The 21,940-nt window shown below is 42.2% G+C and overlaps 2 protein-coding genes across 5 annotated transcripts in view; both read right to left on the reverse strand.

Moving 5' to 3' along the window:
• Nucleotides 1-2,338, reverse strand: part of LOC129822923 (rho guanine nucleotide exchange factor 4-like) — a 160,414-nt gene extending 158,076 nt beyond the window's left edge. For both annotated transcript variants that reach the window (XM_055881475.1, XM_055881472.1), the window contains exon 1: nt 1,865-2,338. In XM_055881475.1, the coding sequence (XP_055737450.1) occupies nt 1,865-2,077 (213 nt within the window). In that variant the 5' untranslated portion in view covers nt 2,078-2,338. The remainder of the gene's footprint in view (nt 1-1,864) is intronic.
• Nucleotides 2,339-4,303: 1,965 nt separating this feature from the next.
• Nucleotides 4,304-21,651, reverse strand: LOC129822924 (U2 snRNP-associated SURP motif-containing protein-like). 3 transcript variants are annotated; one of them, XM_055881478.1, is made up of 25 exons: nt 21,551-21,651; nt 20,463-20,561; nt 19,448-19,559; nt 19,092-19,225; nt 18,906-18,976; nt 18,247-18,338; nt 14,741-14,776; nt 14,558-14,640; nt 14,217-14,382; nt 12,566-12,777; nt 12,129-12,172; nt 10,394-10,498; nt 10,169-10,235; nt 9,486-9,652; nt 9,089-9,251; nt 8,625-8,704; nt 8,358-8,445; nt 7,942-8,082; nt 7,328-7,604; nt 7,065-7,151; nt 6,736-6,935; nt 6,389-6,499; nt 5,884-6,008; nt 5,371-5,580; nt 4,304-5,197 (listed from the first exon to the last, which is right to left on the reverse strand). In XM_055881478.1, exons 1-25 carry the CDS (start codon nt 21,593-21,595, stop codon nt 5,059-5,061), a joined length of 3,054 nt encoding a protein of 1,017 aa, XP_055737453.1. In that variant the 5' UTR covers nt 21,596-21,651; the 3' UTR covers nt 4,304-5,058. The 3 variants fall into 3 exon arrangements, with proteins under 3 accessions (XP_055737453.1, XP_055737454.1, XP_055737455.1); XM_055881479.1 differs by lacking the exon at nt 14,741-14,776 and having other exon boundaries at nt 21,551-21,650; XM_055881480.1 differs by lacking the exons at nt 12,129-12,172; nt 12,566-12,777; nt 14,217-14,382; ... (6 more) ...; nt 20,463-20,561; nt 21,551-21,651 and adding an exon at nt 11,395-12,089.
• Between the last annotated feature and the right edge of the window lie 289 nt (nt 21,652-21,940).

Raw genomic sequence — 21,940 nt, forward strand, 5'->3', positions numbered from 1 at the left:
GGCAAAAGTCAGAAGTAGAAGGCTGCTGACAACGTTTTAATAAACTAGGAGTCACTGTGAGGGTATTTGAGAGGGGTAATGGACCGATGCAAATGTCAAGAACCTGACAAACTGGATCCAAGCCCCTCCCTGGGGACAGAGGAAATGTTCCAGACCAACATTATGAATGCATCCCAAATGACACCCTATTCCCTTGATATTGCATTACTTTGGCAGGGCCCATGAGGCTCTTGCCAAAAGTAGTGCACTTTGTAGGGCATAGGGTGTCATTTGGGATACAGTCCTATACAGTAAGTACATATCACTATTGTCATGCTGATAACACCGACATCAAAACAGAACAAAATGGAAAATAGTTAAAAGCATCACACTTTTCCATAACACCCAACCATGATTACATTTCTGGAAAAATGTGACTTTATTTGGATAAACCCAGGTACTGCATGATTAAAAATATAGCTGTATTCTAATAAAAGTGGTGTGTGTTAACTCTGCATGATAAACATCTATTATGGGTTGTGTTTTCTATGTTGTGTTTTCTATGTTGTGTTTTCTATGTCTACGTCCCAAATGGCAGGCTATTCCATATATAGTACATTACTCTGTGGTTCAAAAGTAGTGCACTACGTAGGGGAATAGGATGCCACGTCGAACGCACCCTAATAGCTTTACCCCTGGGTGAATGGGATTGTGTGCTTATGAGGGCCTATATGCTGCTGCTTAGCACTGCAACCATGACAACTGGCATCCTGTCTAAAGAGCCAGTTAAGCTGAGGGGTTGGCAGGCAGGACAGCACCGAGGAACCCAACCACATGAGACACTTTAGTTCACTTCCACAGCTGTCTGCTCTGGCAGCCCTGTAATCCAACTGCACTTCCAGCCAACACAAATACGATTCTCTCTCTATCCAGTGACGGGGACAAACATGACAAAGACTAGAAAATTAGGAATCTCTTAATCAATCAATGATTCAACTATCAATATATCACTACTTTGTCAAGGCAGGACTTTTCATAGCTTTCTGTTGCTCCTTGTCGGGTTTTAATTGGTTTTGATTGAAATCTTTTGGCAGCCTGGAATGGTACTTTGAATGGCTTTTCACCAACCTTTAAGATTTAAGAGAGATAACACTGTAATGTGCCATGTAGAATCTCTAACCAAATATTTGGACATTTTATACTCTTGCCCTTCACTGTGGTAAGTGTGGGGGTTTCAGTGGGTTGGCTTAGTTAAGAGTGAAACGATCACGTATTGATAATTGTGAAACGTTCCCATGCATTGATAATTGGGGCCCGTGTTAAAATAACAGAATGCAGGAGCCCAGCAAAACCAACCAAAGGGAGTTTCCATAGCAACACATTTTATGAGTGTGGATGCATGGTACTTAATACAAAAGAGGGAGAAATACTGGGAAACACAAGACATCCCTTGCAGGAGATTTTAGATTGATATCTGGTTTATGAATAGGCTTGTTGTTTTTCTTCAACATTATCGGTATGAATGGTGAATGAAAGTATCCATACACCAGTAGGCTTTTCTCACACGGCAATTTGACATGTTTGAACAATACCAACGTAGGCCTCCAGGAAAAATATACAGCGGTCATATTTGAGAACATAAAACTGGATACATTTTGCAAAACACTTTGAAGAGGTTTATATAAGCAAACACTAGGATCATTTTATTCCAGTGGCTCAATATAGTTCAGAAGTACAGTATATTATTCAGAGGGTGTGGGCAATAATAAAACGACCATATAGGCCTTTCAAAATGATTTGATTTTCATAAACTAAAAGGGCAACAGAGTGTATAGGTCATCACCACTGTATTGTGATTTAGAAAGTTTCAGTGAGACCATCTTACCTGGTAGAGTTTCAGCGCTGCCCAGCAGAGCATATAGGCTGATAAGGTGAACTTGGCCATCATGTACCGCTCCGGTAGGCACGTGAGATGCAGCTGTACTTCTTCCAGACCTCCAGCTCCAACATCGCCTGTTGCCCCGCTACCAACTAGTGAGTCGCGGTGGTTATCCTCAGACGACTTGCAGCGAGCGTTGTCATTGTTGTTATCATCCATTTTTCTCGCCTGTAGTATTCTATTAAGTTTTCAACTGTCCCGGGGATAGCGCAGCCTTCGATTTCCCCGTTCCACGAAGTCTCACCTTGCGCCCGCACATGTAGACTAGTTCCTAAACTGTCATCATGATTATTGTAGCCAACATAACGATAAAAAGTTGTATTATCTTGAACTATGAAAAACCTTCAGCAAATCATGTCATACTTTTTGTATGCAAACATCAAAGCAGTTACAAAACAGCCCTAGGTCGCGAGGCCGAACGGAGACTGGCGCACTGTTCAGTAAACATCGCACTGGGAAACCACAACACCGGTCTGCCGCGTTCATATGCTTGTCGGAACTAGAAAACTCGGACATTTTCAACTTGCCAACTCGTTGTAGAAAAGTGATCCCATTCTCGAGTTTCCCGCTTGGGAAGTAGGCTATCAGAACCAACCAATAGGAAGTTCCATGAAAATAACTTACGTTCATTTTTGCTTTGAGGTTCCGAGTTTCCAATAGTACGTGAACGCGGCATAATAGCCTACCCGTTAAAGACCTTCAACCGCCTTTACTGGGAGCAGAGGCGACAAGAGCTTTGATCGCGAGACGGAGAGGTGCGGTTGTAGAACTCCAGCTTCCAAGCGCGAGCTTTATTTTTTAGCCGAACTAATTCTTCAGACAAACACATTACCACTAGTGGGTAATTTGCGCAAATAAAGATAGGCTACTTGGGTAAATTAGTTTTGCTTCTGCGTTCAAATGTTATCGGAATCCACATTGAGTGCACGTGTTTTTTCGATCAGAGTGGGAATGCGTAGAGGCGGGAGAGGGGTAGATGCCAAGGTACAGTATTTACTGCATGTTTATAAATAGGAAGTTATGTGACTTTTCCAAAGTAGCCTATGACTTATATAAGTAAAAACATAACGATAACTCCATCAATGTGTCTTATATCAGGTGCTTTACGGTCTAGCCTATGGGTCTATAGATCATAGTCTAGATCATACACGTTTAACCATACAGCCATATCACCACCATTCACTCGTCATAACAAGGTATCAATATAACAGTAATTAATTGCTTCTCCAAGGGGTCTATATACTTCCATAAACCTCAAGACATCAGAGGCTTTAAAAGGTGTCCTTTGTAGTTTACTATTCCTTCCAAACCAATGAGTTGTATGAATCAGTCGTTTGTCCCCATGTTTTTATCCAAGGGGCCACACAAACAAGCACAGTCTGTCTTCCCTTATCTTTATGGGGCCATCCTCTATAGATCATCACATCTGTTCTTTTGATTCGCACTTCCTGAGAGGAGACTCATCCAAGCCTTCTGTCAAAAGACAGCATTAATGGCCAGTGTCTCAGCAGGACACACTCTCCTCTCTCCCGCCCTCTGTATTGTATACATGGATGGGACCCAACACATCCGACATCATGGAGACAGTTTCCCATTGTATCATGGTCTAAACCCCACTGAGGATCTGTGAGGACAGATGCTGGGCTCTAAACAAGCAAGGACTCTATTCCAGATAAAGGCCAAGGGAAACAGACAGCACATCATTCATTCAGCATGGGGCTCCCCCTGTGGGACGGTTACACAGCAAACACCCCATATCCTATCCTGGCAAAGACCATTGTTCTTTCTCACTACAAATAGTGAGCGATATGTTAGATGAATTACAGTTGTAGGAACCCCAGAGAGAGAGCGAGTGAGAGATAATGTGTAAGCGATCCCTTTCATAACACATTATACATCTATTATTTCCCAGAAACACGTCAGAGGGACTGAGGATGAATGGCTTGCCTTCTGTGCTCGAGACGTTGATGTAGGCAAACTTCAAAGATAAACATACAAATGAATGACAAAATACAGGATTTTCACAAGTCTCTAGATATCTGAACTATAAAGCTTCTTACTGACATCTAGTGGATATGTAGTATAATAAAAAAAAGTATGCGTTTTAGTGGCTAGTAAAAGTTCTGTAGCAATACTCATATCTCTGTTTGCTCAAGTGTAAGCAAAGTAGATAATAGTTATACAATTTACTTGTTGACCATGGCAACTTATCAAGACATCTAACCCCTCAAAGTTCAACGTGATTGAGTGTCCATATATCCACCATAGTCGAACCACTGACAGGTCTAGGGTCTCTACACCCAGCATGGAGTGAACTCAATGCACTGTGATCATAATTTCAAACGTCCAAATGGTTGTTATTGCTTTAAAGATGTGTAGTCTAAGTTACAATAAACATATAGTACATTTATTTCTACAAAGGACAATCTCACCATGACACATTTGAAACAGTTGGGGTTCTATATTTTCAGTATTGTCATGTACAGTTCAGAGCCGCAAATGTTTTCTAGTTTCCCTCCGTCTCCACCACAGCTTGACAACTGTGAAAACGTAGGACTCACTACCATTACAGCCATGTGTTAAATAAATACCAGTGCTTAACAGATCATTAGGTACCAAATGGAGGGAAATGGACTGAAACAGCAGGGGGAGGACTTCCAGGGCTTGTCTGAAGCTTTCATTTTGGATTTACAATGCAAAAAGTTTAACAAGATAATATAATGAATCATATTTATTAATTGTGAACTACAAAAAAGAAAACTACAGCATGGAAATAAGACTAGTCATCTTCACACTGGGTACAGGTGTGGTCTACCACGAGGATGAATCCCATTGGGCGGTGGGGGGAGTGGACAGGACACTTATTTATTTACAATATAAAACAGCATCGCTGGATCCATTTAGACCCAACATGGCAACCCGGAAGGATCCATTTAGAATAGACCCTGCATGGCAACATTGCTCGATCCATTGAGTCTCAACATGGCAACCTGTGCATAACCATTTCTCATCTTAATCATCCTCTTCTTCACAGGAACATTCAGGCAGGGAACTGAGCTGCCACTGTTCATTCTTTTATTTATACATCACAGCAGAGGGATGGAGAGGGAGGAGGTTCAGAACGAGGGGTGGGTGATTTGTCAGTGTTTACTCTTCTTTGATTTCTTGTGGGACCGGTGTGGGGACCGTGATTTTGAACGGGATTTTTTGGTGGATTTCTTGGGTGTTCTGGAGCGTGACCTCCGGGACCGTTTGGGCGTGCGGGATAACGAGGGAGACCTGGGGGAGAGAAAACACAGACCGGACAGTCAGAGGGACACCAGGACAACCAAACTGCAATGGTCTTGGGGAAGTTACAGGAAGTTAGCCCACCACAAAGACTATGTCAATCAAAATAAAGTATAGAAATGTTACTTTTAGAATGTTTTAAACACATCTAGATGATTTAGTACCTTTTAGAGGACTTCTTGATGATGGTGGTTCGAGGGGAGTCTTTGTGGGAGGAGCGGGATCGTGATGACCCTACGTCCTTGGAGTAGAGGCGTTCTGACCTCTCAGAGCGGGGGGATGGGGAGCGCACCCGTCTACTGCTGCTCCGTGGGGGGCTGCCGGGTGAGCCGCTGTGGCGCCGTTTCCTAGCAACCACAGGAGACAGGCCACGCCTGTCAGAGACGACATCGGCGGATTAAATATATTTTTTTGTCAGCGATGATGGTACAACGGTCTACGCTTGTTTTTATTAGGTGAATCCCATTGATACATGAATCTCTTTTTAAAGGAGCCCTAAACTGCCCCTGTATTTCAAGGGTGCATGAACTTTAAACCTGATCACGAGTTGGAGTCCTTTGTTTAAGTCATTTCCTAGGATCCCATTTACACAGCTCTACCAGAGTTTCCCCCTGTTATCCAACCACACACAGCCATCATGTCTCTAATGAATGCGTCACAATGTATGAGGGACTAACCTGTCTTTCCTGGTCGGAGTAGACTCCTCCTTCTCCTTCTTGATGTCTTTAGAGCGAGCTTCGCTTTTCTCCTTGTCCTTTTTCTCCCTCTCTTTCTCTCGTTCCAGTTTCTCCTTTTCTTTTTCCTGCAAAAGAAAAAGACAAGGCGCCAACTTTATATTATTGAATGTAAACCAACATTATCCAAATTCACTTAATTTTTTGTTATTTCGCTACAATAGTCCACTCAGTAACAACTTCCACTGTATTCAAGGTAGTTATGTGATATCAAATCAAACTGAAGTTTATAGCTTAAAAACATTTTCAAGAGGATACTTTAGATATTGAGGTAAACAGCAATGACCGTATTTCATCAGATAAACAGCATGGTTCCACATATCGTACCGTCTGTAACAGCTGAATATAAAAGGTCAATAGCAATGACCTTAATGAATCTAATGTTGGAAAACAATAGTACAGGCCCCATGTTCCTCCAGTAACCAAGAGGACAGTCAGTATGTAATACCTTCTGTAAGAGTTTCTCTCTGTAGTTTTCCACCTGCTCTTGGAGAGACTGGCCAGACTTCTTGGGCCTTTTCCCAGACTCCAACTCATCCTGGAACTTCATCACTTTTACCTGGAAGAAAATTATAATATAATAAAACAAATATGTTAAAATTTAGATGTAAATACGACAGGATCAACTTTCAGGGTGTGGCCATTGAACAAGCGAAGTAAACCAAACTTCTTTGAACCAATTTAGCCCAAAGAAATAAAAATATACAAACAACTCAGAGCTGTGCTTGTTATTTTCAGACGTCTAAATAACCTGTTGTGTACTTTGTGATTCCAGTAAAATGCTGACTAGTTTACCTCTATTTCCCGGAGCTTGGTGCGTCTGTCCTCATTCATCTCAGAGTGCTTGGTCTTGGAGTCCAAGTCGTCTCTGATGGGGTTGGGGTAACTCGGAGGCTCTTCTGACCGGGAACTCTTGGTGTCCTCATCATCACTGTCATCCTCGTCCTTCTTCTCCTCTGGCTGCTCAAAGATCTCCCATTTAGAGGTGGTCACGGCTGAGGAAAAGACAGAGAATTAGGACAGAATCGTAGCTTGATAGAAACTAACCATAGAAACAGATTTAGGACACTTTAAAGTGGAATCCTAGCTTGGTAGAAACTAGCTGTAGTTGTGGTCTCACTCACCCTGTGCTTCTAGCTCAGACTCGTCCACTGCTTCCCATTTTGAAGGTGCTACTTTAAAGGATGCTGCTTTGGCCGCAGCATGATCCACTAAAAGACAAGGAGAACAAGGTTAGAAAAATGTCCTCCAATTCTAAGGTCAGGGTTAGTCAATAGACTGTTGACAAGGTACGGAAACAAATATGTTAGGGTCATTTGGGGGAAGAAGTATCCTTTTAATAATTCCTATGAGGATGTGGTAGTATAGAGGTCATAAGGCCACTCACAGGGCACTCCGTCTATGTCCTCCTCCAGGGCCTTGATGGGCACTCCGTCCAGATCATCCATCCCCAGTGGGGCTCCGTCAAGGGGGGCAGAGCCTAGGGGGGCAGAGCCTAGGGAGGCTCCGTCCACCATGGTCCCTCCATCCAGCCCTATAGGGACCCCATCCACGTCCTCCAGAGAGGCCCCGTCCATATCCTCCCCGATGGGGGCCCCGTCGATGTCCTCTGCTGGCTCAGGCTGGGCCAGTAGACCAGGGGGCAGGTGTTCAACTGATGGTTTCTGTTGAAAGGAGAAGTGGAGTGGTTTAGGAATATATATATACACATATATTCAGAAAATAAGCTTCCAACATGTATTAGGGCAGTAGTGCTGCGTGGGCAATGTTACACTTTGTCAACATGATCAAATCACAACATTCTCAAACCTTCAGACAACATTTTCAATCCATGACACATGTTCAAACGATGACAACATTCTCCAACCATCACACAACATTCTCCAATCAACACACACCATTTACAAATCATCACACATTTTCAACTCATTATCTAACAACAAGGTTAGGTAGCAGCATCAGGAGAAAGACCGGAAAAGAAAAGGGAGTATGCTCGCTGACCTCTACTGTGATGGGAGCGGGAGCCTCCTTATCAGCTGATAGGTTGACTAGACCCAGGAAGATGTTCTGCAGCTTGATGAGGAAGGGATCTGGGTACACGGCCCAGTCCTCCCACGCACGGAAACACGACATCACTCGTTGCTGTTGGACAAGAGGATATACAACTTTAGACAGGTGAAACGGTAATACCCTGTCCAGAAGCAATCCCTAGCCCCTAAACACAAAGCATCTCGGAGCAGGCGTGCTGATTCAGGATCCGTTTAGCCTTTTAGACCATAATTACTATGATTGTATGGACGGATCCTAGATCAGGACTTCTACTCAGATGCTTTGTGAAATAATTGTGTATTTCTTAAAGATATGGGTAGGTATCATGATTCAAATTGTGATCGGAAAATGTATACAATTGAATATACCTTAAAGTTCTCAGACTGCAGGTGACCCTGTATCGTCTTGTACGTTGCATTGAGGTCTGAGAAGACCTGGCAAAGCTTGGTCTCAAAGCTGTGTCAGGGACAAATTTAACATATTCACTTATGCAGGAAAACATCATTAATAATGCAAATAATGTATACTGAAAAGTTACGCAATCCATGAACAAGCAGGGTCCTCTACACCCAGTGAGTGAGTCAGTCAGTCACAAGCAAACATCACAACCCCTGAACCCAAACTCGACTACTTACTATTTTCTGTAGTACGATGCATTGGCTACTTTAGCGGATGAGTTGTACAGCACATCAGAGACAAGATATAACCGTGCAATCTGAAAAACAAGGAATTATTTTCAGACAGTCAAACAAACTGGCCAGTCCTCCCTGATAGAACGGAATAACTGAATAATTAATACAAATAATTTATTTGACTGCACATTTACACGTGCCACTCAAAGCTCTTTCCAAAACCAAATAACACAAGGCAAAACCGGCTACAAAAGCAACAAACTCAAGAAGGTAAAAGATAAGTAGCAGGTTTTGTTAAGTTTTGGACTGTGATACAATACAATACTTTTTATTTATTGGCCATTTACATGGAAATTCCTTTTATGAGGTCAGAACAAAAACAATACACTATATATATGCAATACAACATGGCAGAAAGAAAGTTCTCTATAGAACATAGTATGGCACTTGTTTTCTATCTTATTTACCTTCTTGGGGAGTGGTGTCTTGAGGATGGAGAGGGACTCTGTGACACACTCTACGATCTCCTCAGCAGCCTCGGCGTGCAGCAGACAGAACAGCATGGCTTCGGCTATGTCCCCCTTTCTAGGAGTCAGAGCCCTCAACATCTCCTCCAGCTGATCACGCTCTCTGGAGGGAGGCGTGATAAGAAAGAAGACGAGTTGAGCATAGATCATGTTAAAAGTAAAAGTTAGTAACCTTGGCCCAACAGGAGCCCATCTGTTTCTGTAGTGTGAGGCAGCTTCATGTACAAGTACAACCCTCTGGACAGGATGCTAGTCTATCGCAGAGACTTGAGAGTGTTTAGGTGACAGTAACCATAAGCTAATACCATGGTAATGAAATTATAAACAGGGAACATACTCTTCTTTTAAGCAGCCTTTCTTCCCAGGCTCCTCCTCTTCCTCCTCAGGCCCCTCCCCCTCCTCAAAGTTGCCGTGCAGGTAGGGATTGAGGGGAGGAGGGCGCCACAGCGAGCCGTTCTTGAACATGCGGAAGTCGTCCGTCCTCCATTTTGTTGGTGCTTCTCCCTGTGGGGACAAGTTATTATGTCATTCACATTAGACAACTTTCTTATTCTCTAACGAGGACATTTTTTTTAAATTTAACTAGGCAAGTCGGTTAAGAACAAATTTGTATTCACAATGACGGGCTACCCCAGCCAAACCCGGACAACGCTAGGCCAATTGTGCGCCTATGGGACTCCCAATCACAACCAGATGTGATGCAGCCTGGATTCGAACCAGGTACTGCAGGGACGCCTCTTGCACTGAGATGCAGTGTCCACTGCGCCACTCGGGAGCCCCATTGTCATGTGTTCAGGCTATCAAATAGCAGCATGTCAACAATGCATTCACAGACCACCCCCTCTAAATGTGACAATATTAAGAGGACAGACGTGTTTGATCTATACTGCTTTCAATCTAACCAGTCACGAGAGGGGACAGATAAGAGGTGATAAAGAATAAGTAAAAAAAGGGAGGATAAAATTGGTCTAAGAATGTGATGCAGGAAAAGATGCCAGACAATGGCTGGTCCATACTGACCTGTAGTATGGAGTAGAGTTTCCAGCGGTAGTACACGTGTGCTGGGCTCTGGTTCTCAAACAGAAACCTGGCCAACAGAGGCAACACAATGACAGTCAACTTGTTGTACTACAATACATTGTCAACTGAAAAAGTGATCACACAAACACGTGCACAGACAGAGACAGACAGACAGACGAGAAGATGCAGACAGACTGACTGACAGAGACAGACAGACAGACGTACCTGTACATGGGGTTGCTGAGCTCTCGATTCATGATCATGGCTTCGAACATTGGGCCCTCACGCACCACAAACTCGATCATTCGGTGGATGAGAGAGAGCAAATTCCTAGAAGAAAAACACAGTTAAAACAAACGGATTCAGAGCAGGCGACCCTTCTTCTCCCCAAGGCAAAGCCTGTCTGTCTGCTGCCCTGACCTAGTACAGCCTCTGGGCCTAAATACACTAAGTAACACAACACACGAAGGTGTAAGACACATGGAACTACTATACTATTTCCTACATTGTGTTTGATAACTACTACTATACTATTTCCTACATTGTGTTTGATAACTACTACTATACTATTTCCTACATTGTGTTTGATAAGCTTAACTAATCTAATGTGTTAAAGTGTTTAATTTGTAAGAATGATGGAAGAAACATCTTCCTAAATGTTTCCAACCATATCATTTCAGAAATGCTAAGAGCACCTAACACCAATTTTAAGAGCCATTAGCTGCCTAAAACTAACATTAGTTAGTACTTCTACTAGTTAAAAAAATGGTGTATGGATCTTTGTAAGTCAAGACAATGCTAACTACCATCTCCCCGCAGTACAGAGTATAAGGAAGGGAGGACAGTGAAGCTGGATAAGATAAATCATGTTTGAGAGAGGTTTGAGTGACTCTGTATTGAGTGACGCATCAGCCCATACAGAGCCTGTCAAAGCCAACCTGACAACTCTTCTTGACTGACTCTCATGAAGAACCAAAGCACTATAGGATTGTTGGCCTAAACAGGCTAAATAACAAAAGGCTCTCTACTGGTCATATGATTCTACTACATAATGATGTATGAATAAACACAAAATGTCCAAATGGGGGGGAATTAGGCCTAAGCTCCTTTGGAACATTTTAGAGCGACCTAATATTGGAGCATGTTGAACAAATTAGCCTAAAGGGGACAACACAACAACAAAGGATGTCTTTCATTTATATGTAGACAACGCAAATCACATTTACCATATAGTATTGGAGCCGATCGTACCAATGCATGGTGGGTAAAATGCTGTATACTTTCCCAATCCATCCCATGATGCTTTCAGGTCCCTCGCTGCCGCAGACAGTTCAACTTGTGCTGCTCACCAAGGCCAATGTCAAAAGGTCCCTGAGACTAACGGGAAGTTTGGATTGGAGGTCTGAGCTGGGGCCAGGTGTTGCTGAGCCCGTGATTGGGTGACAGAGGCCAAGGGGGCGTGTCGGTGGGAGTGAGCAATAGTCAGAGTGCAAGACCGGTCTAAACAACCTAATCACAGCCAGCACGGTATGTATGGCATGTGACTGTGTTATGTAGCTAGCATCATAACATGGGTATTATTAGCCTACATGTGACGACTGACAAGTGGTGGTAAAAATTCCTTTGATGTCCTCTATACCGTCAGACGAGTAATGGCATGGTGGTCCGTGGACTGTATTGATGTTTGGAGGGAGTGTTGGAATGAATGTGTGAAAGGAAAAACATAGACACTGTGAGGCAGCAGAAAGCTGGGCTGTGGGAATGAGTATCTTGTAGTCTACTAACAGGAACCTGATGGGGTTATAAGCCTACGTCTGCTTGTCTCAACCATTGCTCACCCATACTGAACGACCCCCCGTAGCATGCAGTGATCCAATTGATCAAACTTTAAAATTGGGGTTTATTCATTATGGGATGTTTTTCTACGTTTTACATCAATTTAAAAAAGAAAAACATGTACCTTTCTGTTGGGATAACCACTTTGACTATGGCTTGCGACAGAGTCTGTATATGAAGTCACATCAGATAATAAACATAGAATATGTGAGTATTGTTAAAAGGCAACAGGTGAAAAATATTAAATGCATTAAAAACTGCATCATATGAAAAAGTACTTTCCTCTACTGCTGTCAGTTTCAGGTCAAATGATTACAGTTCTTAAATTCCCACACAACTTACCACTGCTTCTTTATATACACTAAACACACCTCACAAAATGCTAAATCTAGCATAGTTTGGTCAATAAATGTAAACCCATGACTAGCATAAGATATGAGCAAAATATTCACTACATGACAAATAGCCTAAACTAGGTCTATGCCTAAGAAATACACATGGTACAACTGACAGGCCTAATACAGTACACAGCAGCATCCCAGACATGACATGGAGAGTTACCTTGTGGAATTCCTCCTTGTTCTTGGGCGGAGGGAGCAGGGCGGCGTTGGGGTTCGTCAGCCTCTCGCAGGGCTGTGCGTTGAAGGGCAGGCCGGAGGGCGGCGGGGGGAGGGTGTGCTCCACCATAGACGGGGGGATGTAGATGGGGTGAGGGGGGATGGGCACGCCTTTACCCCAGCCCAGCTTCATTTCAAAGTTCATGATCATCTTCGCTGGAAAGTGAAAAAATGTAAAAAACCACAAGCAGCCTATTTGCCTTTTATTACTGTGCATCTCATCTGATCTTACTACCAATTATACTGTATCAGTTGCTGTTTTGAATACACTAAGAATGCCAATATGTCATGTTGATGTTGCAAATAAAATAAAACATTGATGTCCTGTTTGGACTATAACCAGTTTGTGCTGCTAAATACATTGCCGATGAATAACCAGCCCCTTTCATTACATATACACTACCGTTCAAAAGTTTGGGGTCACTTTGAAATGTCTTTGTTTTTCAAAGAAAAGCACATTTTTTGTCCATAAAATAACATAAAATTTATCAGAAATACTGTGTAGACATTGTTAATGTTGTAAATGACTACTGTAGCTGGAAACGGCCGATTTTATTTTATAGAATATCTTCATAGGCCCATTATCAGCAACCATCACTCCTGTGTTCCAATAGCACGTTGTGTTAGCTAATCCAAGTGTATCATTTTAAAAGGCTAATTGATCATTAGAAAACCCTTTTGCAATTATGTTAACACAGCTGAAAACTGATGTGCTGATTAAAGCAATAAATCTGGCCTTCTTTAGACCAGTTGAGTATCTGGAGGATCATTATTTGTGGGTTCGATTACAAGCTCAAAATGGACAGACACAGAACTTTCTTCTGAAACTCGTCAGTCTATTCTTGTTCTGAGAAATGAAGGCTATTCCATGCGAGAAATTGCCAAGAAACTGAAGATCTTGTACAACGCTGTGTACTACTCCCTTCACAGAACAGCGCAAATAGGCTCTAACCAGAATAGAAAGAGGAGTGGGAGGCCCCGGTGCACAACTGAGCAAGAGGACAAGTACATTAGAGTGTCTAGTTTGAGAAACAGACGACACACAAGTCCTCAACTGGCAGCTTCATTAAATAGTACCTGCAAAACACCAGTCTCAACGTCAACAGTGAAGAGGTGACTCCAGGATGCTAATACAACGTGCCATTGGAACACAGGAGTGATGGTTGCTGATAATGGGCCTCTGTAGATATTCTTTTTTTTTTTTTTTTATTTTTTTTTTTTTTTTTTTTTTTTTTTTTTTTTTTAAAATTCGCCGTTTCCAGCTACAATAGTCATTTACAACATTAGCAATGTCTACACTGTATTTCTGATCAAATTGATGTTATTTAAAAAATTGACAAAAATGTCATTTTCTTTCAAAAACCAGGACATTTCTAAATGATCCCAAACTTTTGAACGGTAGTGTACATGTGATACATGCTGGTGAACTCTACAAGTCTCATGTCCCACAGAGAGAGCAAAAGGAAAGCCCAAGCAGCAGAATAGCTAGACAAAAAACACTAAAACCTTTTGACATTACAACATTATTTGATGTAATGTGAGTAAAGTTGCATTGTGGTCGGTCAGTGGTATGATGATAACTAAGGCTTTAATACCGTTGAGGTTCTTCAGAGCTCTCTCCGCATCCCTCCGGTTCATGAAGGCCACAAAGCCACAGTTCCTCTCCCTGGCCCTCTCTTCATCTGTCCGCGGCCACATGATCTTCACGCTGGCCAGAGGGCCATAGCGCCCAAACTCCTGACACAGCATCTCCTCGTTCATCTACACACAGCAACCGAGGGAGGGAGCGGGGCATGTGGATTTGTTGTTATTGGTGTCATTTTACATTGTAATGTAATATATCAGTAGGATATTTGCTATTAATATAGGCAATTAGGCATGTAACATATTGCATAAATAAGCATATAAAACCTTCATGAGCCATTAAAAGGTTTACCTGTGGGTTGATGTTTCCGAGATATAAGTTAGTTGTAGAGGGGTCTCCGACGTCATGGGAACCAGGTGCAGCGTCATCCAGAACTGCAGAGAGAGCAGAGTAGAGAAGCCTTTTATAGAATATATAATCTTAGTGAGATGTTAGATATTAAAAGCAAGCCACTGTATAAATTTATCAAATTACCACTGGACGGACGGTTTCTTCTTGAAGAACCATCCACTAAAAAAAGCAGAAAGGCAGTATATAAATGTTGTTTCCGGGCAAAGGAAATGGAGTGGGTGGAGGTTTGAAGCAGTCAGTATGAGAGTTGTAGGAAGGAAGGAAGGGGGCATGTCCAAGAGCCAACGGGTCTTAATGTATTTTAGATAGTCTAACAGTTTCCTAGCCTGAAATCTTAACTGATATCCCAAGAGCGTTGGGACAGTAACCAAAAGGTTTCTGGATCGAATCCCAGAGCTGACAAGGTAATTTTTGTTTAAATATGTCGTTCTGCCCCTGAACAAGGCAGTTAAGACACTGTTCCTCAGTAGGTCGTCATTGTAAATAAGAATTTGTTCTTAACCGACTTGCCTAGGTAAATAAAGGTCACAGAAGAATAAGATGTAATCCTCTGTTTGACCAATTGAAACCGAGCAAATTAGTTTGGATTCCAGACTAGCCTTGCCCTGTCAGTAGTTAATAAGCAGACCAGGGTTTGTTCCCTACAGGGGCAAGTCAAATTCAATGACATTTCCAAGCACTAATATTTATTTTCAAGGAACATCAATTTGTAATACGGTAGTTCTTATTTTGCCATTGTTTCTAGTTGCCATCAGATGGCAGTATATCACCACAACCTCATGAGAAAAAAAAACAACTTAATATTCATCAGTACCTTACAAGTTCTACTTAATAATACATTGTTTCACTACTTATTTACCACATACACTACAGTTCAAAAGTTAGGGGTCACTTAGAAATGTCCTTGTTTTCCATGAAAACATACATATCTATGGCGGTGCCACAGGGTTCAATTCTCAGACCGACTTTCTTCTCTGTATACATCAATGATGTCGCTCTTGCTGCTGGTGATTCTCTGATCCACCTCCACGCAGACGACACCATTCTGTATACTTCTGGCCCTTCTTTGGACACTGTGTTAACTAACCACGAGACGAGCTTCAATGCCATACAACTCTCATTCCGTTGCCTCCAACTGCTCTTAAATGCAAGTAAAACTAAATGCATGCTCTTCAACCGATGGCTGCCAGCACAGCATTACTATTCTGGACGGTTCTGACTCCAAAATGTAATATAGAATCGGCTTCCTATTTCGCAATAAAGCATCCTTCACTCATGCTGCCAAACATACCCTCGTATAACTAACTATCCTACCGATCCTTGACTTCAGCGATGTCATTAACAAAATAGCCTCCAACACACTACTCAGCAAATTGGATGCAGTCTATTACAGTGCCATCCGTTTTTGTCACCAAAGCCCCATATACTACCCACCACTGCGACCTGTATGCTCTCGTTGGCTGGCCCTCGCTGGCTGGCCCTCGCTTCATATTCGTCGCCAAACCCACTGGCCCCAGGTCATCTATAAGTCTTTGTTAGGTAAAGCCCTGCCTTATCTCAGCTCACTGGTCACCATTAGCAGCACCCACCCGTAGCACGCGCTCCAGCAGGTATATTTCATTGGTCACCCCCAAAGCCATTTCTCTTTTGGCCGCCTTTCCTTCCAGTTCTCTGCTGCCAATGACTGGAACGAACTGCAAAAATCACTGAAGCTGGAGACTCACATCTCCCTCACTAACTTTAAGCACCAGCTGTCAGAGCAGCTCACAGATCACTGCACCCCATCTGTAAATAGCCCATCCAACTACCTCATCCCCATACTTTGCACACCAGTATCTCTACTTGCACATTCATCTTCTGCACATCTATCACTCCAGTGTTAAATTGCTAAATTGTAATTATTTCGCCACTGACCTACTTATTGCCTTAGCTCCCTTATCTTACCTCATTTCCACACACTGTATATAGACTTTTTTATTTTGTGTTATTGACTGTATGTTTGTTTATTCCATGTGTTACTCTGTTGTTGTTTGTGTCGCACTGCTTTGCTTTATCTTGGCCAGGCCGCAGTTGTAAATGAGAAATGTTTCTCAACTAGCCTACCTGGTTAAATAAAGGGGTATTAAAATAAAAAACATTTTAAAAATACATGAAATGAGCTGCAAAATGATTAGGAAATAGTGTCAAGATGTTGACAAGGTTATAAATAATAATTTTTTTATTGAAATAGTGTCCTTCAAACTTTGCTTTCATCACAGAAACCTCCATGTGCAGCAATTACAGCCTTGCAGACCTTTGGAAATCTAGATGTCAATTTGTTGAAGTAATCTGAAGAGATTTCACCCCATGCTTCCTGAAGCACCTCCCACAAGTTGGATTGGCTTGATGATCACTTCTTACGTACCATACGGTCAAGCTGCTCCCACAACAGCTCAATAGGGTTGAGATCCGGTGACTGTGCTGGCCACTCCATTATAGACAGAATAACAGCTGACTGCTTCTTCCCTAATAGTTATTGCATAGTTTGGAGCTGTGCTTTGGGTCATTGTCCTGTTGTAGGAGGAAATGGCATTGCAAAATGGAGTGATAGCCTTCCTTCTTCAAGATCCCCTTTACCCTGTACAAATCTCCCTTTTGAACGGTAGTGTACATGAGTGGTAAGTCAGTACTGATGATTTTGTAATTTGAGTAGTGATGACTAGAGTTTTTGGACATGCCTACTGGTGAACACACATTTCCTATTCGCATCACTACATAATTCCAGCTTAATGACTGTTTTTATTGGGCATTTGGGAATCTACTACTTAATAGCTACGAAAAAGCGTCTTGCTTCCAACTGGCAGCTTTAGTGTCGTCGGTCGGGAGGGCTGTGTGTGAGGGAAAACGGCACGTGAACGACAGGAGCACGGCTGCCGCTTGATAAAGCGGAATATTGCGGGCGCCGATTGGCAAAAACTCTCTGGAGGTTGAATAAGTCACAATATAGAACTGGTGTCAGTGCAGAATGCAGCATTGTGTCTTTCCCCCTTCATGTGGCTCTTCGGTGACGATTCACCCATGCTCACAATGTCAAACTGACGCATGTTTTGCACCTCACACAGTGTGGGTTGATTGGGTCCAGTGATGCAGTGGTAAAAAAGTTGGTGATCTATACTGAACGGAAATATAAAACGCAACGTGTAAAGTGTTGGTTCCATGTTTCCTGAGCTGAAATAAAAGTTCCCAAAAGTGGTCCATATGCACAAAAGTCAGGATTGAATCTACATCTGCCCAGCATTTTAGCTCTCAATGGGAAGTTAGGTGGCGCCTAATCAGTCAGTTCTGTACCTGCCTGGCAGAGTGGGAGTGTGGGTGGAAAGAGCGAGCTCACCTTGCAACCACAGCACGAAACCCTTGAGTAAATAAAACTTGGTAGTATGCCTCGAAATTCATTCGGAAGACCAATAAATATTTAAGATTTTTCATAAACACATTTGATCATGTTCCCCTCTCATTTTAAGTCAAATACCAACTCACAACTTGAGAAAATGTCTGATTTTCAAGGTATTCCAGTACCTGAATTTCAGAGTGCCTTATTGAAGTACTTTAAGCACCTCAAGCACCTGGTGCGAACCCTGGCAGACACTTACATGAGGAGCGTTTTCCCTCCATCCCGGAGAGAGGTTCAAATCGACTGACTCTGCCTTTCATCTTGTGTCTTTCATCCCGCTCTTCCTGTATTCTGTGAGAGACAGATAATATTAGATTATGCAATCCAGTGCAATGCCAAGTACATCAGCCTGGTCTCAGACTAGATGCCACATAATAATGGCAAATCCGGGACACTCAAATTAGTATGATATGTTATGTTTGGTTACATAAGAGAAGGCTGCTTAAGGCAAAAGTTGATGGGTGGTCGAATAACGTGAATGTCTAGCAACCCGAAGGTTGCGTATTCAAATCCCATCACGGTCAACTTTAGCAACTTTGCAACTACTTAGCATGTTAGTTAACCATTCCCCTAACCTTAACCCCTTGCCTAACAAATGTTAGCGTTAGCCACCTAACTAACGTTAGCCACAAGATATCATGTGTAAGATATCATACGTTTTGCACATTCGAAAAATATAGTAGGAATTACAGTCTGTAAAACACTGTATGAATTGCAATTCATAATATATTGTACGATTTGCAATTCTTAAGATATTATACTAATTGGAGTGTCTCGGATTTATATGTACTCTGTTACGTCTCCCCGAGTCCAGGTTGAGTACAGGGAGCAAAAGATGAGGGATGTGAAATGACTTACTGTTTAAGTTCTTCCTTAAAGAGCTCTAGATTACTCTTCTTCTTTTCCTTTTCATTTGTTTTCTTCAGTGTCTGAAAGGAAGATAAACAACAAAAAGTATTACTTTTTGTAAGAGGCCGGCAAAAGGACTAGCTATTTGCTTACTCTAACAACATTAAAATAAATGTTGATTGCGATGATACATACATGTCTTTTATCTAATGTTAAAAACTGCGGAGGGGTTTCCAAAGGCAGGAAGCTGCTTTTCGGTGCTGCTGCTGTTTCGAAGCGTGACTTGGGTTTATACAGCTTGCCCTTCTTGTCATCAGAAGCAGCCTCCTCTGTAGGAAGAAACACAGTACAACACAAGTTAGTGTAGTTTCTTACTATAATGTACAATACAATAGCTTACAACTGTCTATCCATACACACACAGGGACAACGGAAATTGGTCATTTGACTGCCCAACCCGACTACACAACATATCTAAACATTTAATATCTAGCTAACCATATCCCTGATAATATTGTGCTGTTTATGAAGGTTGACATGGTTCTATTTACCTTTAGTTGCATTAGCAATACCCCCTCGGACGAAGGCCTTGACCTTTCCCTCTCCTCCCTCGAACGCAGCCAGGAACTCTTCATAGATCTCTGCAGCTGCCAGCTCATCCTCCTGTCAAGGACCAGACCAACACCATCTCTCATAAGCCATGTCACAACATCAGGGTCATGTTTACATACTGCTTTACTCATTTCATATGTATATAGTGTGTTCTATTCTACTGTATTTTAGTCAATGCCACTGCGACATTGCTCGTCCTAATATTTATATATTTCTTCATTAAATTATTTTTACTTTAGATTTGTGTGTATTGTTGTGAATTGTTAGATACTACTGCACTAGGAACACAAGTATTTCGCTGCACCCACAATAACATCGGCTAAATATGGGTATATGCCCCCCCCAAAAAACGATTTGATAAGACAACAAAAAAATAATAAGAAACCAATAAGAAATGTATTTTATTTTCCGTTGCAAAACATTTTGTTACTGTGTGTGTAACGGATGTGAAATGGCTAGCTAGTTAGCGGGTACGCGCTAGTAGCATTTCAATCAGTTACGTCACTTGCTCTGAGACTTAAGTAGGGTTGCCCCTTGCTCTGCAAGGGCCGCGACCTTTGTGGAGCGATGGGTAACGACCGTGCTTCGTGGGCAACCGTTGTTGATGTGTGCAGAGGGTCCCAGGTTCGCGCCCGGGTCGGGGCGAGGGGACGGCCGTAAAGTTATACTGTTACGCGCTAGTAGCATTTCAATCAGTTACGTCACTTGCTCTGAGACTTAAGTAGGGTTGCCCCTTGCTCTGCAAGGGCCGCGACCTTTGTGGAGCGATGGGTAACGACCGTGCTTCGTGGGCAACCGTTGTTGATGTGTGCAGAGGGTCCCAGGTTCGCGCCCGGGTCGGGGCGAGGGGACGGTTTAAAGTTATACTGTTACATGTGCCCTAACGAACACAATGTTCATTTCAAAGGCAAGGTGCATTTGCCACTGCAGTGTAACACTTATATTTAGTCTTACCTTCTTTTTGATATCCTCTTGTTCCTTCTTGCTTAGGGTCCTCTTACTCACGGCCATTTTTCCAATGCTGAAGGACTTCAACTTACTCTCCAGCAGCGCCTACAAAATTAAACAAAACAAAACTTGAATGTCACAGTAACGTTAACGAGTTAGTTACAATATTCAGAAATATAACTTCTGTATTTCCCTTGAGGTTGCTAGCGCGATCTCAATAATAAAGGCATTAGTTTCACTAGCACACTGACCCGTCAAGCAAAGCTGTAAAGCAGCCAAGTTAGCTGGCTAATTTACTGGGTATATGCATTAGTCAATTTCCGTTGCAAAACTCCAAAGCGAAAATGTTTTGCAACGAAAACTACCGTTTCTATTGGACAAATACAGGTAGGTCCCTCCCAGTTTCCAATGCTTTGTTTGCTTCCTAGAGTAAACGGTTCCCATTGCAAAACGCTTTGCAATGGAATTTGACTAATGAATACACCCTGATGTAGCGGCGACAGCTTGTTGCAATAGTGCGTTAGCTAGCCTATAGCGAACAATTGCTAATTACGGATGTTGTTGAATTGGATATTCGTTTTCCAGTAGCTGTTAGCAGTGAGATAGTTGGCTACCTAGCTAGCAGTCAATAAGCCTACGGTGGGTCCGACTGCTTTTCACCACTGCTTCATAAGGCGGCAAAGCCAAAGGACTCGTGCAGGGTGGAGTTAGCTAACGGTAGCTTGCTAGTAGTGACTGTTCATATTCCACGTTGCGACAACCAAAATCACACACCAACTCAAACATACTAATTAGTTATGTGAACAATTGCCATCCTAGTTACCAGTATACAGCAGCTAGATTAGCCAGTTATGTAAACACATGGCGAAATAATTGCAATGTTTGGGACAGGAAAAATACCGGTGATTGGGGCCTGGCTTAGCTAACGTTAGCGTTAGCTACGTGTTCTTTTCGTACACAATTACTAGTTATAAATGGGAACATATGGCAACAACTGTACAACGTTCATAACCATAACGTTTATAACTACAATAAACAGTTCTTATAGCATTTAATACCCAATGCATCAAGTAAACATCGATTAATAAATTCACCTTTGCGTTGGCTTTCTGCGTACCACCAGGCGTTCTGTCCGCCATTTTGGTTGTACTAACTCTAATCGATTACCAATTGTTGGATACGTTTTTTCACCTAGTTCAAAATAGTCGAGTACAGAAATATGGATGCAAACCGATACGTTTTATTTACAAAGAAAACATAAACCCATTATGATTGTGGCCGTGTAATAATAAATGTATGGATTAAAAATACTACAACTATTAATCAGCCTAATGCAAATCACATTCGTAATTATTTTTTTTGTGGGGTTGGGGTTTATCCGATATTTCAATAGCCGTACCCAACTGTGTACTAAAAATTTTAATCAGATTTTTCAAGCCAATATTACACAATCAATCGGACAACCTGAAAACATGTATTTGAAA

The sequence above is a fragment of the Salvelinus fontinalis genome, chromosome 25, assembly GCF_029448725.1.
Source record: "Salvelinus fontinalis isolate EN_2023a chromosome 25, ASM2944872v1, whole genome shotgun sequence".
Lineage (NCBI taxonomy): Eukaryota > Metazoa > Chordata > Actinopteri > Salmoniformes > Salmonidae > Salvelinus > Salvelinus fontinalis.

What these genes read in the sequence shown, in the direction of transcription:
- LOC129822924 (XM_055881478.1), bottom strand. Translation starts at nt 21,595, where the DNA reads ATGGCGGACAGAACGCCTGGTGGTACGCAGAAAGCCAACGCAAAG. An exon ending in GGAGGGAAAACGCTCCTCAT is followed by an intron (nt 14,777 to 18,246) that starts GTAAGTGTCTGC and finishes TGCTTTTTTTAG; the next exon opens with TGGATGGTTCTTCAAGAAGA. An exon ending in AAGAAACCGTCCGTCCAGTG is followed by an intron (nt 14,641 to 14,740) that starts GTAATTTGATAA and finishes CTCTCTCTGCAG; the next exon opens with TTCTGGATGACGCTGCACCT.